Source organism: Miniopterus natalensis, chromosome X (genome assembly GCF_054644295.1).
Source record: "Miniopterus natalensis isolate mMinNat1 chromosome X, mMinNat1.hap1, whole genome shotgun sequence".
NCBI lineage: Eukaryota > Metazoa > Chordata > Mammalia > Chiroptera > Miniopteridae > Miniopterus > Miniopterus natalensis.
In genome coordinates, this window is record NC_142103.1 from 95,389,970 (window position 1) to 95,412,095 (window position 22,126).

Here is a 22,126-nt window from a genome sequence, read left to right on the forward strand (position 1 = left end):
AAAGGAACAAATGAATACACAAGTATATGAGAATGATCAATCAATAAAAGCATATAGTTTACAATATCTCACTGCATTGAAAAAATTTAAATAGTTCACCACATGCATTTAAATGATATTCTTGATCCCATATAACTCCTACTTAGTACCAACTCTAACATATTATTGTGTTTCATCATTCACAGAAACCAAGAGAAGCAGAGTGGGTGGGAGAGAACCAGTAAATAATTAAAGTAATAGGAGAATTTGATGACAATATTGATTTTTTAAAAGAAAATGCTAGTAAAATGTTGAGATCAATAAAAACTCGAGATTAACTAATTCTGCCTCAGTCTTCTTTGAAGGAACACAGCATAAACCTGCAATTTGTCAGAATTTCTAAAAGGGGAAAAAATTCAAAGCTCTGCACCTCCTTAAAAGAGTAGGATGGAAATGTGGGACAACCCAATGCAGGAATAATGATTTATTATGCAATTCAGATCTATTATACTGATCGTGTTAATGCCCAACATGATGACTTCACATTTCTGTAGCTCTTATAGCATAGTCTTTCACATTTATTAGATTATTTGATTTTCACAACAACTTATTGAGATGTAGTGCATATAATATTATTTCCAATTTATAGATTAGGAAATCAAATTAAGGAGAGGTTAAGTGGCTTGCCAAAAATTACACTGCTATTAAGCTGCAGAACTGCTGTAGGACCTAGGACTAGGGACTCACTCTGACCCACTGCCAGAAGTCGTTCCCACAGGCTGGGTTCCGAGTATTTGCATCTCTACCAATTTCCCAAGGGATGCTGATACTGCTGGTGCAGAGAGGTCCTCACTGTGAAAGCCACCGAGCTATACCATGCTCCCTCCACTAAATTAAGCTAATCATACAGTAGGTATTCATAATGCATGACTTATCTGATTCTTTCTCATCTGAGCTAAGTTTCTTAATATAAAGAAACTATTTGACAGATGTGGATTCTTTTAGATGTCACAATAACTTGTCATGAACCAGAAAATATTTAACAAAGACAAATCTCTGGCTGCAAACAGAAAACATCTTATTTACTTTAAGTAAATCGCTAAATAAACTGACTGAAATTCTCTCTAAACTAGCACTTACTAACTTAATGTCTTTTCAGTTTTATCTCCTAATTAGTTCATGCCCTCAGAAATCAACTGTAATTATGTGAGATATATAAGTTGTTTAACAACAGAAGGAAAAACACAAACCAAAAATTGAAATCTTACAATACTTACATTTTCTGTAGTTCCAGTAATTACATGGAGGCCGTCATATGTTGACTTAATATACATACCCTAAGAAAAAGACAGCATCAGAAAAAAAGTGAAGCCACTGGAATATTTCCAAGTATATCCTAATCTCATTTACAAAAAATTACTCTATCAAATTATTATTTTGTTAAAAGTTTTTCTTTTCCTTTCTTATTTATTTATATTTATTTTATCTTCATTGTTGAAAGTATTACAGATACCCCCCTTTCACCCCCAATGATCCCCTCCACCTGGCATCCACTACCACCTCCCCTCCAGGCCACAATGTGGAAAAATTTTATTTTTCAATTACAGTTTATATACAATATTATTTTGTATTAGTTTCAGGTGCACAGCATAGCAGTTAGACAATCATTAACTTTACAATGTATTCCCCCTGATATTTTCAGTACACACCTGATACCATACATAGTTATTACAATACGGTTGAACCCTATCAAATTAAAATTGCCACATGCCCCGGGAATGAATCCATGATTCAATAATGCTCTCTTTAAACTGGTAAGAAATTCCTATCTGAATGTTCTGGCTTCTAATGTTTGCCCCAAAAAAGCTGTATACAGCTTAATCAAATAACTACTTGGTAAGTGAACTGCCTATTGAACTTGTAAAATGCAGCATCATAATGCAATACCCTGAAGAAGGAGTAGACCTCACTTCCCCCCCAAATCTGTATTATATGTTCTGTGGCAAAATAAAAGTTACAACGAAAAATTCAAACACTAGTACACATTACATGATAAAAAGTAGGCTTCTACAGAGCCGCTTCAACTACAACTAACTAGAGACAGAATTGCGATAAAATACTGTTAATATCAACTTTTATTCTCCTGCTCTTTTGTGGTATCCTGCATTTTCTACCTTTATTTCTTATTATGACATCTTAATAATTATATCCAATCATCTCTATCTCAGTAATTAAGAGGTAATGTGTGGCAACCACTCCTCCCAATAAAGAGGATGAGATTCCATTTTCCATTTAAATAAAGTCATTTTAGAAAAAGCTTCATTAAAATGTAAAGACTATCCAGAAATCCTGAAATTGTGTAAGCTTTTAAATATATCTTTACTGATTTCAGAGAGAGGAAAGGAGGGAGAGAGGGAGAGATAGAAACATCAATGATGAGAGAGTCATTGATCGGCTGCAGCCCGCAACCTGGGCATGTGCCCTGACCGGGAATCGAACCCCGATCACCTGGATCCTAGGCCGACACTCAACCGCTGAGCCACGCCCGGCCGGGCAAATTGTGTAAGCTTTTAGAGCAAACAAAAACTTTAAATTATGGATAGTGATAGGACCTTAAAGGAAAAAATGTCATAAGAAAGTATTCACATTTTAAATATTAAAATATTTTCATTTAAGTAAATCAGAAAATAATAGATTATTCAGCGAATGGCCTTTTTTTCCTTTCTAAGGAAGATTCTGTTATATTAAATTCTCTTTGGGAAAAATTACCTGAGCTTTACCCATAAAAGTGCTTTGCATTTCAAAATATTGATTTAAAAAAAAATACTAATTTTAATAAATTTGAAGTTTGAAAATATGTTAATTTCCCTTACCTTTATGTTAGTTATATATTTAAATCCCTGAATGTACATGTGCTTTCATTGATAATACGTAAGAAATACAAACAAGAAGCAGTAAAGTTGATGGTAGGGAATTATTAAGAAGTCACCATATAGGTTTTATTTCTGAAAAGACATTTCAGTAATCTCATTGTGTCCAAAATGTTGGTATCAGTTCCAAAAATGGCTGAATCCAGGTCTCTAATGTGAAACAAAATGAATGTAATTTTAAAAGATGTTTACTTACCTGTGAACTCTAGCTTCTTAAATGAAAGTTCATCACTATATAAAATAAATTACTAACCTCAACACAAGTACAAATAGAAATTAATTAAGAAATTGGCTAGTAGTACTTGGCTATGACCATATGGTAATATTCATGCTTACATTGGTGACATGTGTATAACATACTTTTCAAGTTAATATTTATTCCATTGTATACTGGAAGGTAAATAAATATAAGGGTGCCATTATAGAACTCAGTAAAGGAGAGGACGAGATTCTTAAAATCATTCCCCTCACCCTGAGAATGAACAAAATGACATAAATTTAATAAAGGATCTTAAAGTATATTTGTAAGAGCTAAACACTAACTTCTGTTTTAGTATTTTTAAATAGAGGGATTGTGAGAAGATAAAAGTGGAAAAAGACAGCGAAAAAAACTATATATTGCTTGGACATACAAATCAATCATCACTCATTATTTGTTAAAATCATTGCTAATATTGACTTGTTACAATGTGCCAGGGACTGTTTTAAGTGTTTTACATTTATTTCACAGCAGCCTTTGTGGCAGACGCTATCATTACCTCTGTTTTAGAGATAAGGAAACTGAGGCAAAAAAGGGCTGGGGAATCTGCCCAAGGTGGTGAAGCCAGTTTTTAAGCCCTGGCAGTCTGACTCCAGACCACATTCTCAACACTAGGCTCTTAATTTATTGATTTAGTAACAGGACGGTTGTGCACGTTCACTTTTCTTATCAGAATATAATATTTGGTGTCTATAGATTTTAAAGTCAAATAGTCACTGTTTAACATTTATTCTTAAATACCAAGAACTCTTTTTTCAACTTTATTTTTATTGTTGACACTATTACAGATGTCCCCATTGCTCCCACCCCTTTGCCCACCCCTATCGAGCCCCTGCCCTCCTTTCCCTCTGGCCATCGCCTCACTGCTGTCTGGGTCTATGGGTTATGCATATATGATCAGCACACATGTGCTATGTGCAATGTGGTTATAAAGAGTAACTGGATTTGATATTCTACAAATTTACTTTAATCATCCATCTCTTCTGACAACTAGCCAAAGTTGAATGTTTCTCTCCACACTTCTTTCAACATTGTGCATTACTGATTATGAATTAAGGTGTTTGACAAGAGCTCTAAATAATCTCATAAATAATTAGGTCATAGAGAAAGTCTAGTGTCCTAAGATAAATGTTTAGAAAAAGACATTATAGCTATTGGGATAAGAAAAACTCTTGGAGACAATCTAGTTATGACTCTGGAGATAAAATCTGTGTGTAAGTATTGAGCATATCAGGAACTTTAAAAATGGCAATTGTAAGCTAAAGCAGGTTATATTTGTTATAGGAAGAAGATCTCATCATTATTTATACATAATTAAATGTTATATAATTTATACTAAAGCTAATTTTTTCAGATGGATAAAAATGTTTAAATGCTTAAAGAAGGACCTAGCTATGTATACAGAATTCATTTCTAGCAACTTCATAGTTATGAGCAATAGAATAGAAATAAAGCACATTTTTAAAATGGTACAAATAATAAAGATATTTTGTTTTATTTTCATTTCTAACTTCAATAGACCATTTTTTGTAACTGCTTTTAATAATCAAAACTAACTTCTTCACCCTTTGATCTCCCTCTAGTAGTACTAATGAGAAAAATGGCCAAAAATCAGGCACCAAAAGAAAAGAAATAAGTGGATGAGATTCAAACTAATCAATTTCTGAATAACGTAGCGTCTACAGAACTACATCTAATCACTTGTTCACCTCTGAGAAAGGGCCAAACAGCAAAAAGATGTAATTCGAATAGCTCTTCTTCTGGAACTGAGACAAATATGTGCTTTGATTTCATCCAAACCTTTGCTCTTCCTATTTCCCCCCCTAAAACCAATTAATTAATACTGGAACTGCCTTGAACAGCTCCAACTCCTGCTTATCTTGCCAAAACGACATTTGCTCCACTCTGTCTCCAAACGTTGGTTAACCAATAGAAACTTAAGAAACCTCACAGTCAAGTCAATGAAATAAGGCATATTTGGAGAAAGTCCAGGTGCCTAAATAGCAAAAGAACTCTCTGAGGACAGGAGGCTTCCCTGAAGATGCCCTCTTAATGCCCTTTATTTTCTCTTCAACCTTTCTCTTGGCTCTGATCTAGTCCACAAATGTCTCGCTGTCATTTTCCTTCTTTAATTTTCTGCTGAATGTTGTTTAAAAGCACTTTAGAACATAGTTTCATATTTTTAAATCATAACTAAGCATGTTTCCCACCATTCCTTATAATGCTCAGGATTCTCTAAGAAATCCTAAGGGACTTGACTAATTAGGTAGAGAGCTGATGAACAATCTATCCACCTTATCAGTGGAAGAACAAAGCAGCTACCTTTTGCCTGAGAGATGCTCTGTTTTGAAACTGGCAGAAGACCTTCTGTAGATGTTTATAAGCTAATTAAACTTCATTAAAGCTTGGTATTCTCCCACCTCTTTCTATTTCTTTCCTTCATTTACCATTTAGATACTTCCCATGGCTAAGCACAAGCTAAATGTTCCCCAAACCCTCAAATCTACTGATTCAAATGTGACTCAGTAAACTTAATTAAAAGTTGCTGATTTAAAAAAATGATACCTCAAATAAGTCATGTGAAATTTCCATTTAGTCATATCCCCTTTAACATAAACCATAGGAAACAGTTTTGTAGTTAACTCTTTTATGAATATTCAACGTTTTAATTTTTACTTTCCCTCCCTCTGAAATATCTTCCCAATGAAGTGCTGCTGACTTGTCCTTTAAAAAAGAATCTCTTAGCTAGGTCCAGCTTTAAAGCCATCCTCCTAGCCTTCTCACAGCCCCTTTAGCAATCCCAAGTTTCAGTGTGGGGCAATGTAACAAGCTTTGTTCAGATGTGCTCTGTGGCACTTTACCGGGACTTAACCCCTGCGGCTATCGCATATTATCCATATGTGATACAGAGCAAGGTGGTGAAGATCTGTGATTCTAGTTTCTCATTTGCTAAATGAGAAGATTAATACCTACTCTACAGAGATGTGAGGAGAATACCTGGCAAATGGTAAGCAAACATTTCTCTTTTCTTCTAGCTCTTTCTCAGGCTATTTAACTGAATCCACTTCTTGGCCTTTTATGTTTATGACTATTCCAAAGAGCAGACCCTGATCTACCTCTTTCAAATTTAAAAAATAAAAGGCCTGCCTGGAGTTATAACTTCATTTACAAAACTCAAGATTTCATAAATTCCATGAACTAGCATTGTGTTGACTCACTTCACATAGCTATTCTTCCTCTCCTCCCATGATTTCAGTAGAAATTAGAGGAAAACAATCAGGCTCTGTTCTCAGAACAATACCATCCTTAGATCTGCAGACTCATAAAACCAGAGAGCGCTTTAAAGACGATCTTTTCCATCCTTCCTGCTCCCAAAATTCTACAGATGAACAGATCAAGGCCAAGGAAGTTAAATTTACTCCCCCACCTCCCACAGGTCACACTCACAGCAGTATTTGTGTGATTTGTACCCATGCGTCGTGATTCCTAGTCTAATATAATAATTAATTCATAATTTCCCACTTCACAAATCATGTTTAGACAGGTTCTTTTCCTTCATAACAACTGAAAAGGGAGTTGTAGAAAGGAAAATGTTTAATACTAAAGGTTGGAAGATGCTTTAAATAAAACTGGACTAAAAGGAATGGTAAGAATTTAAAATCATAAATATTACTTCAAATAAGTATCTAAATGTTCTAAATAAGCTCTTAATACTAATCAAAGTCAGATATAACACTTACAGGTTACAGTGATGGCATGCTTGCTGGCTATGTCTGATATTCTGATTTCCATCTTCTCAGGAAGACACCAGTAAAAGCCACAAAAGCCTGAGGAACTATGGTTACTGAAAAGTAGTTTTCCAAATATCAGAAGAAAAGGTACTCTAGGCTTCAAACTGAAAAATCACTGGTGGCCAATGAAGGGTATGCCCTCTGAAAGAGCTGTATACATACATATTTAATTAAAGAAGAAGCACCACATAAAAAGTTAAACCTGCTTAAAGATCTTTAATAATATATAATCTGAATTAAGTTATTAATGCTAATTTCCAAGATTTCTATTTTCTAAAATATCGTTAATTGTACCCTTGGGGAAATTATCTGTAGGTAAGAAGTTCTCCAACCAGCTTTTTGTTTTTGTTTTTTTCTGTCTTGAAACTGGCAGAAGACCTTTTGTAGGTGTCTTTTGTCTTTCCCTCATTAATATTAATTTTATATGCTTTCTTTCTAGAGGTTTAACACACAGAAGCTCTCCCTTGGGTTACATTTAGAAGCAATACAATTTTTAATCAGGTGAACAAAATACAAAAGGTGTTTACCTTTATTATTACATAATAAAAAATGTGTATCATGGATGTTAGCCTAGTCTTGGCAAGATCCACCTGTTCAGTCATCCTTATAGGACAGAATGGAAGTGAGTTATAAAGAATATCACATTTGTTTAGTTTACCCACCCTAAGGGAAGAGAGACCTACTAAAACCAGAACAAACCAAAGCAAAACAAACAAAACACCCACTTGCATGGGTCTAACACTGTGGTTCTTATAAAACTCTGAATTTAAACTTCCTTTAAATGTAAGGAACTCTGGTAGGAGGTGAAAGACTACAATAAAAGCTAAATTATTACCAAAGTAAACAGGGTAATTCAGAAATCACGACGTTTAATTTTCATTTATCTTCATAAAAGTTCTTATGACAAACTCCTACTACCTTAGCTCCTCTAGAAAAAAATACCAAAATGTTCAAAATTTGTTAAAATTCATGGATTCCCACATTCGGAGGCTGCTTTGCCCACATCTTTAGCTATCCGCTGATGGATGGTGGCTTGGAAAAACATGGCATCTCTTACCAGCCCTTCACTTGGTTTGATGTTTGCCAGCTGAATCACTTCCAGGTGGGCTGACTGTGAAACCAGAGGATCTGATGACAGGGATATGATGTGGTCACAGACTCCAGAAAGAGTTTTACACTGAAAGCAAAAAAGAAAAAAATTATGATAAACAAATGTTGTAAGTAACACATAAATCACGTTTTTACAAGAAAACAAAACAAAACAACAATAACAGAAGTACTTGGCATTTTATTCTATAAAATCTATATAAAAGGGTATTCAGGTGGAAAATACATGCACACAACACACTGATATTCTAAATTATGGCTCCAAGAACTATACATCAAAATATACAACAGAGTTATGGTTATGTTTTAGTTCCATTATTTGATTCATCAGACCTAAAATAAAATGATTGTTTCTAAACAATCTAAATAATCTGAGAACTTCTTGATAACAACCTTCGCATTGAACTGAATTCAATAATTTAGAAAAACTTGATGTCTTTTACTTCATGATCAGAATAGTTAAAAAAAACTTCAGCCAAGGTACAGGGAAGATAAATCTGGCAAATCCGCTTGATGAACTCCTCCTAATTATTCATCTAGACTTTCCTGCTCAAGGTTACCTTTGTATAAAGTTTCCCACCGCCTCCAGGCAAAATCTGGCACTCCTTCAATCCTGCATTCTCAGCAGTCCATGAACAGTCTAAGATTGTATGACAACGACACTCTGAAACCCTCCTGAGCAGGGAACGTGTCCTACTCATCTCTGACTGTTCCTCCACCCCACTCACACCTGCCACCCACACCAGGCAGGCAAATCCTAGAACATGTAAAGTACTCAATAAATATGAGCTGAATAAACTGAAGAGCAAATGAGCTTTAACGATGAGTAGAGTGGCTTGCTGAGGAAAGAGAGCTAGTGCTTTTGTTAGGGCAAATCCAGTCACACTGATAAGGATAATCAGAGATTTAACATAGGGTACATCTGTAATGGTATGATTAAGACAGATATTAAACCCATAAAAAAGTGGAACATGAGTGAATGAAGCTTGGAATATGCTGTCCTAAAATATGCTGGCCCTTAGATCTTTCACAGACACTCATTGTACTTAAGGCAGCCTGGTGTCCATCATTTGAGGGCGGTTTGTGTTTTGGTTTTCGCCGCCCCCCCCGCTCCCCCCCCCCCCCCCGCTACAGGAGGAGCTATTCTTTTGCAGCAATCAAGGTCTTACCTTCTATCCATCTCTAACATGTTACATTTGTTCTGTGACCACTGCATTACCCTACTGTAAGGAAGACAGTTTCTTCCGCCTGGACAGGACAACAAGGACTCTGTTTACTGCATTCTGTACTTGGGCCATGGTCTCAGTCTGTGCAGGGCTCAGCTTTTCCCCAAGACAGAAACTGCCAGGCTAAGTTTCCCCCCCTTGTTCACGCTCCTGCCTTTTGCATACTTTTCAAGGCTGCACTTTTATTGTGGCTATCAGCCCCTAAAGGCAGGCATTAGATGGCACAGTAGCAATACCCACAGAAAGCACCTGGGCTTTATATAAAGACAGATGTGGGCAATCACTACACTGCTGGTCACTTGCTGTGTGACATGAGCAAGTTATTTTATATCCCTGAGGCTCAGTTTCCTCATGTCGAAAATGGAGTAATAAAAATTACTTTCTATGGTTTACATGAAAAAAGAGAATAATATATTTGAAAATAAGAGCCCGAGATGGCTCCTATCAAAAGAAGACACTAAACAAATCCTTTCCCCCCCTATTGAGTTCTCCACCCTCCAAGGGCTCAGTCCTTACTCAAGGGATGAATTATGTCATTACTCTTAATCCCATGACCTTGTTGACCACCTTACAATGACCAGTAATCACACTGCACGGCCACGATGGACAGTTCGCAGCTCTTTCCTCTTTCTCCCATTTAAGTCTCAGCGCTCTCAGATACAAATGACCCTGAAGGGTTGCTAACCAAAGTGCCAACAGGAATACCTGCTGCTCTTGCCCAAACGGGGAAGCCTCCAGGGCCAGCTTCACGGGCATGTGACTTAGGCAGTCGCACAGGGTCCTGCACTTAGTACTCGCCTGTGCTGCTGTCATCTTGGAATTCTTGTTCTCGAACAAGGGGCTTCACATTTTCATTTGGCTCTAGGTCTCATGTATTATGGAGCTCATTCTGGGACCCAGTCTTGGTGTGGTGCTTGTTTTTTTTTAACTCCTCTTAAAAATATTCATCAGCAGCCATGGGAAAAAGGACAGAATGGCAGCACTTTACGTGTAAAAACTGGCTGCAGTTCCATTTTTTACAGGGAGATAAACACTTCCTCCCATGTGTGGTTACACCTTCATTCTTATGCTCTCTTTATCTCAAGGGGGCAGATAACACTGTTAATTCTGAAACACTTCTACATAGGACACTTGGATCGCATAATAACCTGAAGGTCCTAAATATGCATGCTATAAAGGACCCTTGGTGGCTTTTACAAGTTAAAGCATATTTCAAGAGTCCAATGTAGCAGTAAATAGGAAGGTAATGGATGTATATAAATGGCTTAACACATGTGCACTACTACACCATTCAGAGCCTCATATGGCACGCTGGTGATGAGCAACAGTAGCCCCCTATTCAGGCACTGGAAACACTTAGAAGTGCTGTAGAAGGAAAAAAAGGCAGAAATACTAGGCTGGAGACATTTTTACGAAAAAGAAAATACCATTTAAATCCACTGTATTAAGTTGCAAAACATTGTTTCAAATTCCTCTTCTTGAGTAATTTTGTTTGCCAAATACCTGCTATGTACTAGATCTGCTGGGAATACAAAAGATGGGTAAAACATTGACTTTACCAGCAAAGCTACCGGGATTTAATAGATTAAAGATCGTGGAAAGTAATAACAGAAAAGCTTAGAAAAGAAACTCCACTAGAACCTTGCTGCCTGTTTTAGAGATAATGCAGTAGAACCTTTTATATTGCAGCATTTGGCACTTGACTAAATAAGCCAATTAGAAGGGGTATAAAATGGTCTGGCTTTATATGCTAATTCTATACTCATTACTGCAGCATACATCAAGCCACTGCAGGAAACCACATTAAGACTACAATGGCAAAGTTCCAGGGAAGTTATTTACCATGTTCTTTTAAAAAGCAAATTTGTGCATTCAGTGAAATCATGTGATATTATGTTGTTATCATTTTAAAATAAAGTATTATCTACTGTGCTACCTAATAAGTGTATTCTAGAAAAAGATAATTAACTACAATACAACAAGAAAAATACATTCTTTTTATTAGCATAAGTTAACATCAATACAATAGAGCACCTACCATGTATCTGGCACAATGCTAAATACTTCAGTCATTATCTCTTTTATTCTTATAACAATTTCCTGAGGTAGGTATTTTTATAGCCAGTTTAGCAGATGAAAAAGACTAAAAAAATAGATCAAGGTCATCGCCTTGGTAAAAGAAGGACCTGAATTCTTAATCATTATGCTTACCATATCTTATTTTGATCCCTAAATCTCAACTTGTTTTTAACAAATTTCATTTTGTATTGTTAAAAATCTATGTCTGTATTAAATGGATGTTATATAACGTGTTTAAAGTACATAATATAATGAAATATAAGGTGAGCCTTCCAATTTAGAATGCATTTTAGATAAGGAGCAGTAGAACTGAGGCGTGAAGGACAGTCTGGGGAAACGTAAAGGACCGCTCTAATCTAGATGGAAGATGACTGGTAACCACTGGTATAAGGGGGATTCTTCTGCTATTTTGCAATATTTATACTAAAATATTTTACATTCTATTTATCTTTAGTTCTAAAAATAGAAGAAATAATTTGAAACTAAAATGAAAACCTAGTAAATAATATGCCTTTAATAACACTAAGGGGAACATAAAAATGCAATGGATGTCATAACTGACCCTCTGGATTCTGTTATAATGTAGCCAAGATGTCCAGAAAAGAATTAGTGACTGAATAGCAGTAACAGACAGGGCGAGCTATGACTTAGGAAACTTTTAAAACAGAAGTTTCACAGGATGGATTTAATGGTATTGAGATTTTTTTCTCTTCAGTTTTTATATTAATTTTAAATATTAATTAATATAATGAATAGAGCATATTCTCAGAATGAGATAAAAAGTCTTCACAGTCTGTTCTATATATAAACACCATATTTTATATCTATTTGAATATATGTGTATGGTTGGCTCACCCAAATCTAAAAGTTCTAAAGGGAAAAATGATCTGAGCAGAGCATGTTTAGTATAAAATAAATAATGGTTTTGAAACAGTTGTGAAAGCAACATTTAGTTACTGTGGAGATAAAAAAACACACAAACAACAGAAACCCTACATTAATATATTAACCAATAGCAGCAGATAGCATTCTTTCATTATCTCTGAACAGCATTCTTCCATTATCACTGAATTTATCAGATACTTCTTTTTAATTTTTATTTTTAAAACTTGTATTGAATTTATTGGGGCGACATTGGTTAATAAAATTACATAGGTTTCAGGTGTACAATTTTCTAACACATCATCTGTATATTGTATTGTGTGTTCATCACCCAAAGTCAAGTCTCCTTCTGTCACCATTTATCCCCCCTTTCCCCGCTTCTACCTTTCTCCACCCCCTTCCCCTCTGGTAATCACCATGCTGTTGTCTGTGTCTATGAAACTGGGGGTGGTTCTTTTTTTTTGCTAAATCCCTTCACCTTTTACATCCAGCCCCCCAACCCTCCTCCCCTCTGTCAGTCTGTTCTCTGTATCTATGAGTCTGTTTCTATTTTGTTTGTTTATTTTGTTCACTCAAAAAACAGCAACCCTACATTAATACATTAACCAGTAACAACAGATAGCCTTCTTTCATTATCTCTGAATAGCATTATTTCATTATCGCTGAGATTATCAGGTACTACTGTTTTACTTTTTAGATTAATATGTGAAGTTTAAGCTATTGTATTTTTTAAAGAAATAGTATAATTCAGTATTATAAATCATACAGCTTTGTGCCAATTTAAGATGACATTGGCATTGTATTTGGTGAACAATATTACATATTGTAATATTGTAACATTGTAATATTATACATTTATTCTAATATTAAATAGTGAGAACTCTAAATGATATAAGCGTCATTCGGAAATACAGTATTCTTAGTATCTTAGTACTTGCCAGATCTCTGCGGAGCTAGCAATGCTACATCTCTGATTATGATGGTTCCCTAACAGGACACAGGAGTGAACAACTGTAGGTAACAAAAGAGTAAAATTCACAAAGAGAATTTAAACTGATATTCCAAAGCATTATTCTATATACATGTTCCCCAACACAAGAAGAATTTCTTGTTCATATAAGAAAAGAGAATTGATGGAGAAACAAGTTTTTTAAACTTAAAAACTAATATAATAGAAAAAAAATTCAATTTTAACCCAACGTAAAAATTACGTGTATACAGTAAAATTAAGAGTTTCAGATAGCTTCAGAAAGCAACTGTAGTTGCAAATTAGTAAAGGTCATATGAATTTTGTTCCAACAAGGCCTAGAAAACTCCACAATCTCTTCAAGTTTCAAAGTCTGATGGTGAAGGAAAAAACACAAAACAATTAGCAAAATGAAAAGAAACTACCACCTCCACTCCTACTGCTGTCACCTCTGCCTGTAGCCAGCCACCATGACAACCACCACTTCATTAAGCCATTCATTCACTCAACAATCACTAATTATCTGCTGCATGATTCAAATGCCAACTACTATGTTCAAGGATTTCACAACCTGGGAGAGTATTTCTGGTAGCATATTTATCTTTGTCTTTGACATCACTGACATTACTCATGCAGCTCTTGTGTACCTGATAATAAAAAGCAGCAATAACACTTCAAAATAATCATCATCTAGGAATGATGAGGTCAGTACGAACCTGTGAGAGACCATTGGTCAGTCCCAAGTGTGTACCTTCACTGATGAGCACAAAGTGGACTCCTTGAACACTTGCAACTTGCTTCCAACTACTGCCCTGAGATATCTTGGTCTGAATTTAAAATGGGACAAGCAGTTCTAGCATTCTTCTGATTTCTCATAGGGAAATAGTCAGCTGGAAACCAGAACTGGATCTGGGAAAATCTCCATTCTATTTGCTTGCTCTCTCGGGGGCAGGAAACAGGAGCCAGGCAAGTTTGCAGTGGGTCCCAGCCAGATGAGAGAGCACTCATTAGAGGGCATGCTACTTTCCAGGCTCAAGATTAACAAGGGTCTGGACATATCAGTGGCTCAATTAAAATGTAGGTTATTAGGAAGATTATTTCATTTAACTTCAGATTCAAATAGCAGGAGTAAAGCAGTTCATTATAATTGGATGAGCTTCTGGAAAATCCAGGCACTATATATACAGTTTATGGGCAAACAGAGAACAAAAAGCAGAGACCTGGGAGCAATGTTTTCACTTATAGCTGAGAAATTCAAAGTTGCCATCTGTGCTTTTATAGAGAAAAGAGCTAATAGCACTGTGTCAGTTATGAATTTATTGGCTCTAAGTTCCAAATTCACCCTTCAGTGCTTGCTCTGTGATAATGGACAGGACTCTTCAAGCACTTCTGCTTTACAGGGAGCGCCATGTTAAGTTTTTGTCAGTAGAGGGCGCTGGAGGGACACGAGGGGGAAGGCGGCGTCTCCACCAGGTCCCCTTGTGCTGTTTGCTTTTCCTTGCTCCTGCTGCATGGTCCATCAGCGATGCATGTATGTGGGAAATCCAGCGGTTCTCAGACCATGTGGTCCCTCAGTGACCTCGCAGCCTCATCCTTGGCTCAGTGACAACCATCCTGTGGCCCTCGTGGCTTCATACCCATAGCTGCACCACACTTGCTCTGTGAGCCCTCCCACCAGCATCACTTGCCTGCATCCTGCTCACCTGGCCACTGTGGACCAGCTCTGGCTTAGGTGACCCAGTGAAGCTCCAATGCTACTGCTCCAATGAGTACTGACATCAGACTGGGGGACAGTGACCTTCCTTGGGTACAGTCTTAGGGTGTGCTTTAGAGTCTCTTTACTGTATAGGTACACTTCTATCATAGTTTAGTAATTATTTAGGTTGAACTTCCCTTGTTTGTTACTGTGTGATTTCTGTCTCCAGATGAATTAAATTATCTTGTTGAAGAAATCTTTATATTTACAGTGACTGTAACTGTAGTTTAAAAAAATCCTGTCTCTTCCATCACATAAAGAATGGTTTCAGATGAAGATAGTCCTTCAATTTATGTGGACACACTGTTTTCTACTGATTTTGTGAGTTAGTCATCGAAGAATTATGATATTTACACCTTAAAAAACACAGAAGTTGCAACCCTTCAACTTAATCAGAAAGGGTAATTTACTTTGTAAACAGCTAGTAAGTGCCAGAATGGGGTCAGGACACCAAATCTTTTTAACTATCAAATTGGTGCACTTTCTACTACATTACTCTGCCTACGGCTCCCCAACAAAAACAAATACTTTTTGAGAACAAGGACTGTACACTGAGTCAGTCTGAATATAAAAGCACTTAACAATGCATAATGTGTTCAGCAAATGTAATGTTAGCAAGAACAATATAAATATACCGACTTACAGAGTGTCTAACCAAATCATCGTAAAACACACTAAAAACATTATTTCTATTCTCTACATGTGGCACATTCCCTTTAGTACATACATATGCTAGGATATACACACTTTTTTTTCTGTCCCAGAAAAGACAACCATTTTCTCCCTCCATCATATTCCATCTGGGTTTCTTTCTTGCATGGAACATTGGTTGTAGAGACCTTAATTTACACTTAAAATAACTGATAAGGCAATTAACCACCAAAGTGTCAAAACCTGAAGATAATATAATACAGCACAAGAAGGCAATGACTATTTCAGTAATACTGTTAGCACCCTTCTTTAGGTTGACCACAAAGACAGTGAAGGGAGTAAAGATAGAAGGGTGACATCATCTATAGAAATAAAGAAGCATCTAATGCTTTCAATGTACAAAACTCAGTACTAGAATTCATGTTTTAATGATGCTTGACCATCACGTGTATGTTCAAATGCTATAGTTACAACCAAAATGTTAGCCCTAAAACAAATTTCAGTTTGCAGTGGCCTGAGACCACAGCTTTAAGAGTTCAGCTCTAACTGACAAAGCTGCCTTTTCACAGCATCAGGGACATTAAGGTCAATGTAAAATTATTTTTATGAGGTCGCTAAAAATAACGTTCAAGAAATCAGTGTTCAAGAAATTGCTAAAGATAAAATAGTAATATGTTCACTTTTATTTTGTTATAGGGAATGCTGCTACCCTAGTACTTATATCTTCCAGGTTTGGGACGATTAGGAGAGGAAAGCTATGCTTACATAAATGATTTGAAATAGATGGTGTGGCAAAGTCTAAAATGATCTCTTCATTTTCTCTTTCAGGCTTTTGCTCTTAGACCTAACTACTGGTTCTATGCACTTTTAGCCATTTCTAGTTTAGACAGCAGAGAAGGAAGGCATAATAATCTCAGCCCAGGAGTAAAGAACTCATATATTTTTAAAATGAAAAAAAAAAATTACACAGAATGTTTATGAAATTAAACAAAGAGTTAGCATGCTTCGCTCCCACTTTTCACCACAGTCTGGATGTGAAGAAACACTCCTGAGAAGCCATTTCAGATCCTGTGCTTTAGCAGACTTACTCTGCTGTCATATCCCTGCTGCTCTCATTGGCGAGCCTGCAGCACTTGTCTACTTCAATAACTCCTGGAAATCCCAGGCCAGGCGTGATCATTAAAGTCATTGTTTAAATCAGATTGCACGCAGCTCAAGTACACCTTTTACATTAACCAACAGTTTGATCCTGTATATGGCATTTGCTCTGTACTAGCAGTCTACCCTCATCATTTTTATAAACATATTGGGAGCAAAAATAGATGGGTTCCAACATACCAGGGAATGTGTAATAAGGAACAAAGCCTAACTGAGAGGAAAATATCAGATCAATAGACGTGAAATATATTACTATTTATCATCAGTTAACAATCACTCAGACATGCAGTACATCGATTATCTACATTTTCTTTTGTCCTTTATGGTGACACCAGCTGTCCCATTATAATTAATGGCAAATTCCAAGGAAACCCAAGCTATCCAGTCTCCTTTTTTTCATTTTCACATTTCATGCTAACAGACATCTCTGTCCACCACTGTAACCAACCAACTCTATTTTTACCTGACTTTTTGGTCCTCAGAGTCTACTATTTTCTAATTTTAAGCATTAATTTCCCAATTTTTAAGATAGGGAAGGTGAAGAAGAAAACTAGCTTAAGGATTGCTCAAGTCACTTTTGACTATTTCACTATGTGTACCATAAAATTATTCATGAAAAGCCATCAAGGTTCTAAGTATAATAGAATAAATATATATTTTTAAAATTTTTCATTATAAAAGCAGTGTAAAATGAAGAAAACTGGAAAGATATTTGAAACAAACCAAAAAATAAGATATTATCTTACCAAGCAAATGCAATAAATATAGAATATTTCCTTTTTCAATTTTCAACAGTGATGATTTAGTCTGTTTATAATGGTTTTAATCTGTTTTTTACTTAACATTACCATTTAGAATCCTCCCTTAACATTGGCACACAAATATTTCAGGTATACTTATAAATGTAATTTATCCATAAATTATATATTCATAAATATAATTTCAAATATAACTATGAATAGTAAATGTTTCATCCTGTGAATGTACCATAGATTACTGAAGCATTACTCTATATTTCCTATTTTTCATTATTACATATAATGCTGCTATAAGCACATTCTATAGAAAACGTTACTGTGTTTTACAATTTATTTTTAGACTAAATTCCCAAGATTGTATAGGAATATAAACTCGGGCCAGACTCCCAGAGTTGAAATCTCGTCATAAATCCTTTCCAACTGTGTCACTTTGGGAAAGTTATCTAACCTCTTTGTGCTTCAGTTTCCTCATCTGTAAACTGGAGATGACAGAAATAATACCTATTTCATAAGGTTGTTATGAGAACCAAATTAGTAAGTTTATACAGAGCACCTAAACTAGTGCCTGAGGCATATTGTAAATCCTACATAAATGTTAGTATTAATGTTTTTGAGCCTTGAAATTGCCTAAAACTTAAAAGGTTTTATTAATTTACATACCTAGCAGTAAGCTATGTCCATTCTAATTTCATCAGATATTTACCAGCATTTGGATATTTTTAGTGAGTGCTAATTATGTGTGTTTTTGTTTATGAATTGATAGGTGAAAATTTGTATTTCATTATTGTTTTATAGAAAATCCTTGTTTTCTGAGCATAATTGGCACTGGAAAGTAATGGTAGTTTCTGTGACTTAATTTAAGGATGAAGAGCTTGTCTCTTACAAAAATATATAAATCTAATGAATTTGCATTATCTTTTTGATTTATCATTAACAATCCACATTTTAAAAATAGTAGTTAGCACTCAGATATTATTTTACTCCTTAATTTGTATTATAGACTCAATGTTTGAGTCATCCCCCCCTCCCGCCCAATTCATATGCTGAAACCTAACCCCAGATATGATGGTATTTGAAAGTGTAGCCTTTGAGAGGTGATTAGGTCATGAGGGTGGAGCCATCCTGAATGGTACTAGTAGTGTCTTTGTAAGAGAGAGCTCCCTAGCTCCTTCCACCATGTGAGGATCCTCTATGAACCAGGAAATAGGCCCTCACTAGACACGAAATGTGCTGGCACCCTTATTTTGGATTGCCCAGCCTCCAGAACTGTGAGAAATGTTTGTTGTTTAAGCCACTCAGTCTGTGGTATTTTTGTTATAGCAGCGTGAATGACAGCATCTAAAACACCATCTCATTTGGTTGTATTTAACCTCAAGAGTCCTTTGTTACCATAATTTTCCTATTTTGGAATTCCACTTTTACTTCATTTATATGGTAAACTTATTCAAATACATTTTTCAAAAGGGTACTTAATGACTGCTCTGATCTAAAAATATCTTCCTGTTGCTTTTACACATGAATAATTTAGTTAGATATAAACATTTTTGGTCATTGTTTTTCTTCAAAAGTTTATAGGTTTTGTTCCACTGTCTTCTGGAAGTTAGTTTTAGAGTAGATATCTGAATATAATCTAGTTTTTGTTTCTTTGAAGTCAAAACCTCTCACTTCTCCTTCCCATTGGTTGAATGAATGTACAGTTGCTTCTTGCCACAGAAACTGTAAAATGTTATTTTAAAATGTCTTAAAATTGTTCTTGCCAGTAAATTTTCTGACTTTGCTGAGTACTCCAAATTTCACAGTTTTTATCCCTAAATTATTCTACCATATCTTGTTTCCTATTGCTTTCTCAGAAAATAATTATTTGAAAGTGAGTTAACTTTAATCAACCCTCTATACTTATTATCTTCTCTCATTTTTTGCTTTTTATTAATTTGTTAAATATCTGAGTATCATTAAAGTTTACCTTGTGTCCCATTGCTTCAATTTTCTGCAATATCCAGTCTGCTTCTTGCTGCTTTCAGCAGAGTTTAATTTCTACTTCCACGTTTTTGGATTTACAGACTGTATTCTTGATTCATTTTTACACTCAGTTTATAGTGGCCTTCCCTTCTTTATAGTATGGTATTCTATTTTAATACAGTGCTCATTCGATTCTTATTGAGAACATTAAGTAGATGTTCTTAACAAACTTACTGCACAGGGAATGGTTTTATTGTAATATATGAGAGAATACTTCCTGTGTTCTGGCCCATTCTTTTTGTTCACTCACCCTGAAATAGAGATCTATTTCAGGAAAAGACACACCTCAAACTGTCCTGAGCGATCACGGCTCGCCAGGCGTTGAGGAGTACTTTGACGCTTGGGTTGCCTGTGGAATTCCTAGGACAGAGCAGGTTTTCATTTAAGTGCTAAATTGTCCTTCCTCTTGATAACTGCCCCCCTCTCCTCCAGACAAAACAAAGACATGGGGATTGGGTCTGGGATGAGACAGGTGATGCTCAGATGATATTCTAGTGCATATCTCAAGCTACTATAATCTCTACTCAGTTGTGTAAGTGCACATATTCAAGTACTATAGAAATAAGGAGAACGTATTAACTCACAATTTGATTCTAAATAAGTTATAAACACTCAGGCTTTTTATTTTCTGGTGCATATAAAGAAGAAAAAGGAAATAAAAGATAATCAAATAAATACTGAAAAGAATTATAAACAATTATACTTAGAAGATATTAATATCCTCATTTTACACATTAAGAACAAAGTCTCTTACAAATATTGAATCATTATGCTGTACAGCTGAAACTAATACAATGTTATATGTCAATTATATCTCAACAACAAAAAAATTGTTAAAATTTACCTTAAAAAAAAGACAAAATCTCAAAAAAATTAAATCACTTGACTAAGGCCACTGAGCTAGAAAGTGGTAGACTAGGATTCAGACACAGTTCTTAAGACTCCCAGTGATTTCTTTTACACTACAGAAAACCTGGAAGGATACCTTTTTGAAAATTTTATTTTAAATGAAGTATTTTTTCTGCATTTTATAGAAGACTCAATATACATCAAAATACAAACATATATAGATCAAAATACATACCTTCATGTGTGCTTCAACATGAAGATAGCAGAGTGTTTTAAAGACAGTAGCAGTTAAAATCCCAGCATCATATACCAAGTGGTATAGTATGCTAATTTATTATTTTTTAAAAAATTAATTCTTATTATGAGAAGAGTAACACAAAAGCCATCATTATGTAAAAAGGCCAAGAAGGGAAATGGAATAAAAACATGAAAATACAAGCGCTTTCTGAGCTGAATTGATTGGTTAATGTCAGACAGGATCTTTAAATTCTCACTAGCTGGAATGCAAAATTGCCAAAGTAAATATATCCCATTCATTTCTAAACGGCTTCAGTGTCATGATACATACTTTCACTCATTTCTAATAGAGGCGAAGATGTTATTAGGGCTGATGAGTATCAACCAAGACATGGATGTACAAAGAAAAGCAGCCAAATGTTCATTAGCAAGAAAGAATATGCCTTTCTGCAAAGTATGATGTACTCATACTCCATTTCTAGTAAGAAAATATCTGCAAAGTCATTAATTGATTCAACAAATATGGCCAAATTTAAATTTGGAAGCTTGTTTGGTGAGTATAGAATCAGAGTAAAGGCAGTATGATTATTTTATGAGTTATTTCATACAAATGATAAAGGTGAATTACCCCTTTATACAACAAAATACTTTTCTTTGATCTCTTGTCACAAATCAACCATGAAAAATTCTGATTTCAAATTCTCTTTTCTCGAGATTCTTTATTTTACTATATTCCAACTCTGCTACATCCTACAAACTTAAAATATTGTATCATTTTTCTATTAAGATACAATACAATGATTATAAATAATATAACCTGTTCTGTCTTGATTCTTTTGTACTTATCCTATGAAATATACAGGGCTCACCTTTTTATAGGTTATAGCTTTTTATTAATTACTAGTTAAACAAATAAATATTTTCTAATGAAGATGAAAATAAATCCAAGTATACTTACCACATGAAGAATTTTATTCTCTGTTTCATATACAGTACAATCCTAAAAAAATAAACACAGACAGTTTTGTGAAAAATCAAGCATTTATCTTAAAATACTTTCTTATGAATTATACTACAATTTGAAAAAGTCTTGACAATTCAAGCAAAAGCAGCAATAATGGGAAAAAATCTGGAATATTATATAACAATATATTTATAGTGGTTAGCTCCGATGGTCAGTTACAGGGATATTCTCATTTTTCCTTAAATGTATTTTCTTTTTTAGCTTATTTTTATTGATTGATTGATTGATTGATTGGTGAGAGAGAGAGAAATATTGATTTGTAGTTCCACTAATTTCAAACACATAAAATAAATGACAATTTACGTTAAATAGATGTAAAAACAAACATTGGAAAATTATTGCACCAATTTTCTATCTAAACTTTACATTTCAAAAACTAATTTATTATAGATAGGAATATTAAATACACTAACATTTATTTCAACAGTCATACCAAAATACTTTTATATTTGCA

General features: G+C 34.9%; 1 protein-coding gene across 4 annotated transcripts in view; it reads right to left on the reverse strand.

Moving 5' to 3' along the window:
- Positions 1–22,126, reverse strand: part of CNKSR2 (connector enhancer of kinase suppressor of Ras 2) — a 236,875-nt gene that overhangs the window by 125,897 nt on the left and 88,852 nt on the right. For all 4 annotated transcript variants that reach the window (XM_087829499.1, XM_087829498.1, XM_087829497.1 and 1 more), the window contains exons 5-7: positions 21,607–21,648; positions 8,017–8,136; positions 1,257–1,316 (exon numbers count right to left, since the gene is read on the reverse strand). In XM_087829499.1, coding sequence (XP_087685625.1) covers positions 1,257–1,316; positions 8,017–8,136; positions 21,607–21,648 — 222 coding nt within the window. The remainder of the gene's footprint in view (positions 1–1,256; positions 1,317–8,016; positions 8,137–21,606; positions 21,649–22,126) is intronic.